This window comes from Chiloscyllium plagiosum, unplaced genomic scaffold (assembly GCF_037043375.1).
Source record: "Chiloscyllium plagiosum isolate Xiang-an unplaced genomic scaffold, Cpla_swu_hap1 HiC_scaffold_12, whole genome shotgun sequence".
Taxonomy (NCBI): Eukaryota; Metazoa; Chordata; class Chondrichthyes; order Orectolobiformes; family Hemiscylliidae; genus Chiloscyllium; species Chiloscyllium plagiosum.
This window is the reverse complement of record NW_028270150.1, coordinates 34,298,244-34,307,954: the sequence shown is the minus strand read 5'-3', so window position 1 is coordinate 34,307,954 and position 9,711 is coordinate 34,298,244. Positions and strand designations below refer to the sequence as shown.

At 46.6% G+C, this 9,711-nt stretch overlaps 1 protein-coding gene across 1 annotated transcript in view; it reads left to right on the top strand.

Annotated features, from left to right (window-relative positions):
- The first annotated feature begins 3,383 nt into the window (after window positions 1-3,383).
- Window positions 3,384-9,711, top strand: part of LOC122555315 (charged multivesicular body protein 2b) — a 34,090-nt gene continuing 27,762 nt past the window's right edge. The window contains exon 1 of the mRNA XM_087992609.1: window positions 3,384-3,603. Coding sequence (XP_087848735.1) covers window positions 3,570-3,603 — 34 coding nt within the window. The 5' untranslated portion in view covers window positions 3,384-3,569. The remainder of the gene's footprint in view (window positions 3,604-9,711) is intronic.

Genomic DNA, 9,711 nt, shown 5'->3' with positions numbered 1-9,711 from the left:
GAGGGTGGATCTGAGTCAGAGGTTTGGATATGGGATGGGGCAGGGAGAAGTGAGATTTGGAATCTGGTGAATTCAATGTTCATGTCAAGTGGTTGTAGGTTCCCAAGATGGAAGATGGGGTGTTCCTCCTCCAGGTTGTGGGTGGCCTTGTGTAGGCGGTGGAGGAGATCCAGAATGAATATGTCCTCAGGGGAGTGGGAGGGAGAGTTGAAATGGATGACCACAGGAAGGTGGGGTTGGTTGGTGTGTACAGACCAAATCTGGCAGGGATTTACTTGTACATCCTCCAAACTCATTTATTATATACGGTGTTCTCGTGATTCCCTTACTTCAGAGAGACCAAGCACAAACTCACAGAATGGTTCACAGAACATCTCTGGTCCATTCACACCAACTAGCTCCACCTTCCTGTGGCCATCCAATTTAACACCCCCTCCCAATCCCCTGAGGACATTTCCATCCTGGACCTCTTCCACTGCACACACAAGGCCACCTGCAATCTGGAGGAAGAACACCTCATCTTCCACCTTGGGAACCTACAACCACACCGCATGAATGTTGAATTCACCAGCTTCCAAATCACCCCTACCCCACCCAGTCCCAGATCCAACCCTCCAATTTAAATCTGGCCTCTAAACCTTACCTACTTGTCCATCTTCCTTCCCACCTCTGCGCTCCACACTTCCCACCAACCTGTCACATCCCAACTACCTTTCCCTGAGCCCAACCACCCCTCCCTCCCATTTATCTCTCAGCCTCCTTCCCCCTCCTCAGTCCTGAAGAAGAGTTATGCCCAAAACACTGACTGCCTTGCTCCTCAGATGCTGCCTGACCTGCTGTGCTTTTTCTAGCATCATGCTTTAGCAATTCTGACTCTCCAGCATCTGCAGTCCTCACTTTTTCCTTCTCTAGAATTTAGAAGGTTTAGAGTGATCTGATTGAAGTCTCCAAGATATTACTAGGACAAGACAGACTGGATAAAGATAAACAATTTCCACTGGTTGGGAATTCTAGAACTAGGAGGCATAGTCTGAAGTTAGGGTTAGACTGTTTAGAAGAGATGTTAGGAGGCATTCCATAAGATAGCAACAGTTAAGAGTAATTTAGACAGACATCAGAAAAGGCAGAAAATAGAGGAGTACGGACCATGTATGAGCCAATGGGTTTAGTTTAGAATGGCATCATAGTTAGCACAAACATGGCGGGCCGAAGAGCCAGTTCCTGTGCTATTCATTATTCTACATTTCATAAGTTTAGAAATGAAAGAAACATCTCTCCCATAAGACCATCCAAACAAAAGAAATAGGAACAGGAGTAGGCAGTTTGGCTCTTCGAGCTTGCTTTGCCATTCAATAGGATCCCATACCCTTTGGTTTCCTTACTGTTGAAGAATCTATCTATCACAGCTTTAATAATAAACAAGGACTCTGCCTCACAACTCTCTATGGCAAGGAACTCATGATCTGCTAAGAGAAGAAATTCCTTCTCATCTCAGTCTTAAATTGGTGGCTCTTTATTCTGATCCTAGGCCCTCTGGTCCTAGATTTTATATTAGATTAGATTCCCTACAGTGTGGAAACAAGCCCTTCAGCCCAACAAGTCCACACTGACCCTCCTAAGAGTAACCCACCCAGTCCCATCTCCCTCTGACTAACGCACCTAACACTTTGGGCAATTTAGCAGGGCCGATTCACCTAACCTGCACATCTTTGGACTGTGGGAGGAAACCAGAGTATCCGGAGGAAATCCATGCAGACACAGGGAGAATGTGCAAACTCCACACAGACAGTCGCCCAAGGCTGGAATTGAACCTGGGACGCTGGTGTTGTGAGGCAGCAGTGCTAACCACTGAGCCACCGTGCCATTCCATTTACAACGGAGGAAACAACCTCTCAGTATTTGCCCTGTCAAGACCCTTAAGAATCCTAATGTTTCAATGACATATATGATCCTTACACAGCCATACAGTTGTTAACTCCTGGAATAGCCAACAGGTTTAGCAATAGAAGTCAAAACATGATTGTACCTGTAATGTCCACACAAGACATTATGATGAGTAGCTAAAAGAATTTTCCATCATGAACATTCAAATTTTCATCACTTCAGAGAATGAAGCTGAGGCTGGCTTGAATAAAAGAGAGTGATAGCATTGCTAGGCCAAAAAGCATGAAAACTGAATGTGAGTATGGGTGTGACTGATAGGATTGATACCAAGAGAAATGTTGTGTTGAATGGAAGCTCAAAGGTTAGCCAATCTCTAATTTCTTTACAACTAACAAAAGCAGTTGTCCAAAGTGTAAAAATTATTTAAATATTCCTACTAACGTTTCCTGAATCATTTGCAGTAGTGAGCAGGAGATTGCTGTTTAATTTCAAGAGATTCGAGGATAATCATATAGAAAGTTGGCAATACGACTTAAGGTTGTTTTCCAGAAAGCCTGAAAAACCTGAAGCTGAGCATGAATGTCCAAGTTGGTAAAGCTCTGCCAGGGAATTGACCTGTTCCAGGCCAAGTGTAAAGGAAACACCAGTGACCCTGCTGGACAAAAGCACCAGATTGAAGAAAACTGTGTAGGGAATGGAGAATAAAAAAAGGTATGGGGGTGGGTAATGAGATTAACCAAGGAAAGTTGTATTGCACCTTTAATGGACCAAAGCTTCTCAAGGTGTTTCACAGGAATGCTTTCAAACAACATTTAATATCAAATATTGTGTTAAAACAGGTGTTCAAAATGTTTAAAGAGAATAAGTTTTAACGAGAGATTTGGGAAAGCAAACAGCTGAGGCAAAAAATTGAACTCTGGGCGACTCTTCCTGGTTTCATAAAGTGGTCAAGGTGGAGGCTGCTTGTGTTGATAGGTTGGGTACATTTCAATGTAGTACAGTATCCCCCACAGTGCGCTCGGTCAGGGAGCTCGCCTGCTTCTGCTCCCACAAGGCTCTCTGCCTTTATTCCTGATGAAGGGCTTTTGCCCGAAACGTCGATTTCGAAGCTCCTCGGATGCTGCCTGAACTGCTGTGTTCTTCCAGCACCACTAATCCAGAATCTGGTTTCCAGCATCTGCAGTTATTGTTTTTACCTCGTTGCTTCTGCTCCCAGTCCTCCGCACCGCCAAGGGGCGCGGTAAAGCCGGCTCCCGTCTCTGGTCCTCCGCACCGCCAAGGGGCGCGGTAAAGCCGACTCCCGTCTCTGGTCCTCCGCACCGCCAAGGGGCGCGGTAAAGCCGGCTCCCGTCTCTGGTCCTCCGCAGCAGCAGGGGGCGCAGTAATGCCGGCTCCCGTCTCTGGTCCTCCGCCGCAGCAGGGGGCGCAGTAATGCCGGCTCCCGTCTCTAGTCCTCCGCAGCTGCAGGGGGCGCGGTAATGTCGGCTCCCCGAAGCCAATGGAAACGACAGTTCGGAGATCAAGAAGCAAAAGGTGAAGGAAAAGGAAACAGAAATATAGAAACAGGAAGAGGCGCGGGTTTACGTAAATAGGTGGTAGAGAGGGAGAACGTTTCCCTGAGCCTGGGACGGAGTGACTGACGGTCGGGCCGCAGGTTCCAAGCTGATAGCGGGTAGCGGCGGAAAATGTCTCTGTTCGGGAAGAAGAAGACGGCGGAAGGTGAGTGTCAGCACATCCCTGTCATAGGGCAGGCCGGGGTCTGGGGTCAGGGGGCTACCCGGGGGGCTACCCGGGGGGCTACCCGGGGGCTACCCGGGGGCTGGGGTCAGGGGGCTACCCGGGGGGCTACCCGGGGGCTACCCGGGGGCTGGGGTCAGGGGGCTACCCGGGGGCTGGGGTCAGGGGGCTACCCGGGGGCTGGGGTCAGGGGGCTACCCGGGGGGCTACCCGGGGGCTGGGGTCAGGGGGCTACCCGGGGGGATACCCGGGGGCTGGGGTCAGGGGGCTACCCGGGGGGCTACCCGGGGGCTGGGGTCAGGGGGCTACCCGGGGGCTGGGGTCTGGGGGCTACCCGGGGTCTGGGGTCTGGGGGCTACCCGGGGTCTGGGAGCTACCCGGGGTCTGGGGGCTACCCGGGGTCTGGGAGCTACCCGGGGTCTGGGGGCTACCCGGGGGCTGGGGACTGGGGGCTAGGGGCTACCTGGGGTCTGGGGGCTGGGGTCTACCTGGGGGCTAGGGGCTATTCGGGGTCTGGGGGATAGGGGCTATCTGGGGTCAGGGGGCTGGGGGCTAGGGGCTACCCGGGGTCTGGGGTCTGGGGGCTACCCGGGGTCTGGGAGCTACCCGGGGTCTGGGAGCTACCCGGGGTCTGGGGGCTACCTGGGGGCTGGGGACTGGGGGCTAGGGGCTACCCGGGGTCTGGGGGCTGGGGTCTACCCGGGACTGGGGTCTACCTGGGGGCTAGGGGCTACTCGGGGTCTGGGGGCTAGGGGCTACCCGGGGTCTGGGGGCTAGGGGCTACCCGGGGTCTGGGGGCTGGGGGCTACCCGGGGTCTTGGGGCTGGGGGCTGGGGTCTACCTGGGTCTGGGGGCTGGGAGCTGCACAACCTCTCCTGCCAATTTAAAAGAAAGTTTCATTGTTATAATTTTATGATTTATAAGTTTTAAATGTCAACATTTCCTGGTAGTTTTGGTCAGCAGTGATTGCATTTGTTGCCATAATTGTATTTATTAGAATCCTGAATCTGGGATCTTGTTTTTGCCAGTTGTAGTTATCTCTAATTTTGTGATGCAGTTAAATTTGGAGATCTTGAGATCCAAATATGTATTCATAGAATCCCTACAGTGTGGAAACAGGCCCTTCAGCACAGCAAGTCCACACCGACCCTCCGAAGAGTAACCCACCCAGACTCATTCTCCTACTACTCTACATTTTCCCTCATTAATGCACCTAACCTACACACTGCTGAAAACTCTGGGCAATTTAGCATGTCCAGTTCACTAAACCTGCACATCTTTGGATTGTGGGAGGAAATCAGAGCTGCTGTTGAACTTTGGTCCATGGGATGAATGAGAGAGGTTGTGTTCAGAGATAGAAATAGCACTTTGAGCTTTTCAATGTTAGGAGAATGGCTTGGTGCATTGTCCAGAATGAGGTGAATCTTGAAATCCAAAATTTTTCTCCTGCAATAATTTCGCAAAACATCCTCAAATATCATCAATAAGGTCAGAAAAAAAATTGCTCTGTCATCCAACCTCTTTTGCTTGACCTGAAGTGAACACCTAGGGTGGACTTAAAGTAACGTTTCAAGGTTTGTGGGTTAGTCAAGTGGTACACCACCACAGGCTTCAGCTTAAAGTCTCAACTAGCATTGGCACCCAACAAAACAGTCATATGGTCCTTTGTGACCTTAAAACCTGGAGCATGTGCTTTGTTTTTAGAAATGTTGGCTCTGGATTGCATTCACTCCCGATATAAACCTGTCTCATCCAAGTTTGAAGATTTGATCTAGGGTGTAGCCTTCTTTCTCAATCCAATTTTTTTCACCACGGTAGGAAATGACAGCACACGTCCCTTGTCTGTCTAAGCAGCTTCACCACATCAGGGTGGCTTAGTGGTTAGCACTGCTGCCTCACAGCCCCATTCGATTCCAGACTCTGGCAACTGTGTGGAGTTTGGACGTTCTTCCTGTGTCTGTGTGGGTTTTCTCTGGCTGGCCTTTTCATACATACAGAAAAAGATACCTGTTCTGGAAGTATTTAATGTTAAAGACTCTTCAGCCCTTCTACTACTGTATTTCTTGTCTTTGCACTACTACCTGCCTTTTGGGGTCTCATACCATACATGAACAAAATTACTGTATTCTGCCCTGAGTTAAATTCTGTTCATCCATCACCCATCTTCACTGATCTACATTAGCTACCTTCTCACACTCCCTCCCCGTTCACCCCACTCGTGTAATAGCTTTAAACTTCTCATCTTGCCTTACCCAGCCCTAGAAACAAAGCAACATAGGAGCAGGAATAATCCTGTCATGTCTGCACCTCTGCTTTCTTGCACTATCTCCAAATCCTTTGTCTTTAATACTTAGAAATCTGAGTCTGCTCAATGGTTGAGCTTCTATAGCTGTTTTGACGCTGTAGGGACTCAATAGAAAATTCCAAAGTGGAATGAAATGATCCCTCCTCATACCAGTCTTAAATGCCAATACTCTTGATTCTGATACTCTGTCCCTTGGGTTCTAGACTCAAAGCCAGGGGAAATATTCTATTTATGTTTACCCTGTTTTACCCCGTAAGAATTTCGTAAATCTCAGTGAAGTCACCTTTAAATTTTAGTAATTCTAGTGAATACAAGCCCAGTGTCCTTTAATAAATCTTCATAAGATAGTCACACCACTCCATTTGTCTGATGTATTGCACTCCCTCATGACAAATATATCCTTTCTTAGATATAGAGACCAAAACTCTGTACGCAGCCTTGGGTCTGATCTCACCAAGGCTCTGTACAATTACAACAAGTCATCTTTACCTCTACTTAATCCCCCACCCCACCATGATGAAAGCCACTATTGTATTCGCTACTTTAATTGATTGCTGCATCTACATGCTAGCTTTCAGTGACTCACAAACAAGGATACCAAGTCCCTTTGTGCAAAAACTTGCTATTTAAGATATACGGTTTTCTGCAAAAATGAATTGCTTCACATTTGCTTCAGATTTATGTTACATCTGTCATGTTTTTGTGAATTCACTTACCTGTTCAAGCCCCATTACATCCTTCTCAAAACTTTTATTCTCACCTAGTTTTGTGTCATTTATATATTTTGAAATATTCCATTTGGTCCTCATTCAAATTATTATCTCATTTGTACCACTGCAGTCTTTAACATTTGTTACCCATTGTTGATTCACCTTTTAATTTTTTTTCTTGGAGAAATCTATAATTTTATAGATGATGTAATACTTTCAAAGCCAGCCATTATCTGTCTTCTGTCAAATCTTTGGGTATTTTCCCAATCTACCATACCCTTCATAGCTTCCTTTGTTCAGATTTGTGACCTTAGTTTCAGAAAAAAAAATTACATTGTTTGAAAGGAGAATAATTAAATCATTGTTTTCCCTTTGCAGGAAGGTTATTATTAATTAGAGCTATTATTGAAATCTTTCTCAATCTTATATGTGATCCTGATTGGTTGCTCTGACTTTAACTTTTTTGTTTGAACTAAAGTCATTCTCTCTCTTGTCAGTAGATTTCGTCACTGCCTGAAATACACTTGCTCTATCATTCCACATTTCTCCTTTTAAAAGCCTTCTCAAAGCCCATGTTTTTGACCAAACTTTAACCTGTAATCCCTGACTGTGCTCTGTCTTTCTTTGAAACCAATGATATTATTATAACTTCTGAGGAAGGTTGAGATAATTGTTTTAGATTTATCTGAATGATACCAGCAGTGGATCCCATTTATAAAGAGAATCAGCTGAAAACTATTTGGAAATATTTTTATCATGTCTGGTTTAATTAGAAATCCATATCAAATTTAATTTAGGTTATGGAGTAACATACGTTTTGGAAACTGGCCTGCTTTCTCTAAAACAATAGAATATAAACTTGATTCCAAATGTTTCTCTTTTCACTCTGTAGTGCAGTGCCGTATTGATTTGACAAGAATGACTCATCGTTGGTGACTCCCTGGCATGCTGATACACCCAACCATGTGACTTAATTGAGATTATTGTAAATGGTCATTGACACAGCTTTCCATTACAAGTCTGAAGCAACGTATGCTATACAGAGGAACCACGGTTACCCGAACGAGATGGGTGGGGATAATTAATTATTTGGCTAATTGATTCAATGCCTTTCTTCTGGGGTTCGGAGTTTTCTGTTAAGTCCGCTCCCCATTCAGGAGACTAGGCAGCAGCACATCACGCGCAAGCCCCCGCCCGCCCTCCAACCCTGTCCAATACTGCCCTCCCATCCACTCCCAACTCCATCCAACACCGACCCTGTCCACCCCACACCTGTGCCCCTGCCTGCCCCCCCAACCCCATCCAACAACGCCCCTGTCCACCCCACACCTGTCCCCCTGCCTGCCCCTCCAACATCGCCCCCATCCACCCCACACCTGACCCCCTGCCTGCCCCCCTCAACCCCATCCAACACCGACACCCCTGCCCCCCGTCAGCCTCCACCCACTGTCCAACCCCTGTCCGTGCCCCCGCCCCTTGTCTGACCCAGTCGCTGTCTTCCCCCCGCACTGCCTCTGCAGCGGCTAGACTGGACACCAAATTAAGACTGCTGTTGCCTTTGGACACACACACACTCACTCTTTGCACTCTTTCTCACACACAACTTCTTACTGCAACATTTTGACAGGCTTCACCTTTTCCCTGTACAGGACAATGTTGGAGAGATTATGGGGGGTGGGGGGAGGGTTTAGGGTTCACCCTGTGTAGAACTCCAGGAAAAGTGTAGGGGGAGAGAGAAAGAGTGGGAGGTCTGCCATTTGGAGGTGTTGCCTGAGCTCCCATCGATGTCAAAGACTGTTCTCGGCAGCATGTCAGTAAACAGAGTTCACTTTTAATCACTGTAAACAAAAGACGCGATCGGTGTTGGAATCACATCTTCAGTGTAATGTTTCTATTGGGACCTTGAGATCTTCTTCGGATAATCCTAAATTCAGATAATTGATATTTGGATAATTGAGGTTCCTCTGTGTTTGTAGGTAGATTGATGCTGCAACCATTCATTTTTGCTTGACTGTGTAACTGTATTAACACTATTTGGTTTATAATGGTGGAAGAATAATAGTAAGCCTCATCAAGGTATAGTTTATTGCATGAAAGCATTTCTATACAAGTTACACCAACTGATTTGATATTGGCACTGAATCATTGAATAGTCTTAGGAAGATTCTTCCTGTTTTCCCCACCTAAATCTTTATGTCATAATTGGGTTGGGTGGAGATTAATGCAGTCTCCAACAAAGGAGGGAGAGCGAGAATGAGCAGGTACCACATGGAAGGTGTAAAAAGAAGGATCAATGAACCTGCACAGCTGTCTGACCAGGCGGTGAGCTTACACAGCTGACTGACTCTGCTGTTTAGTTTCAAGTATCTCTGACATTGGAATTTGTTTTAAGAAAAGTAGACAATGAAATTCACAGCTGACCTTGGAGAAACCAGCGTGGGGGAGCTTACAGCTTGGGAGCAGCTAAGCGGCTTTTTAAAAAAGTGTAACCTCACTTTGTTTGTGTAAACCTACAATAGTGAGTAGAGTGGGGTTTTTTTTTTGATTGCTTGATTGAGATCTGTCTCTTGATTAAACTTTTTAATATATAAAACATGGGTACTAAGTTATCGTGGAGCAATGTCTTTAGAGTAGTAAGACTGCTGTTTCTGGGTCTGTAGATTAAGGTGCAAAGATGGCTTCTGGTTGAGTGATGTGCTCTTCCTGTCAGATGTGGGAGATTAGAGAGAATTTCAATGTTCCTGATGATTATGTCAGCAGGACATGAGTTGGATTGCAAATCCTTTTGGATCGCTTGGATTGGTTGGAGTGGCAGTTTGAGGCAATCAGGAATTTACAGGAGTCGGGGTGTGATGGATGACCCTTTTAGGAAAGGTAGAAAAACCGGACAATCTGGTAGATGGATTACCTCTAGGAGATGTAGGAAGGTAGTGCAGAAGTCTCTTGTGACTATCCCCAATTCAAACAAGTATGCTGTTTTGGAAAATGTAGGGGGTGATGGACTCTCAGGGGAATGTAGCACTGACTGCCAAGTTTCTGGTACCAAGTCTGGCTCTATTGTAACAAGGGGTATAT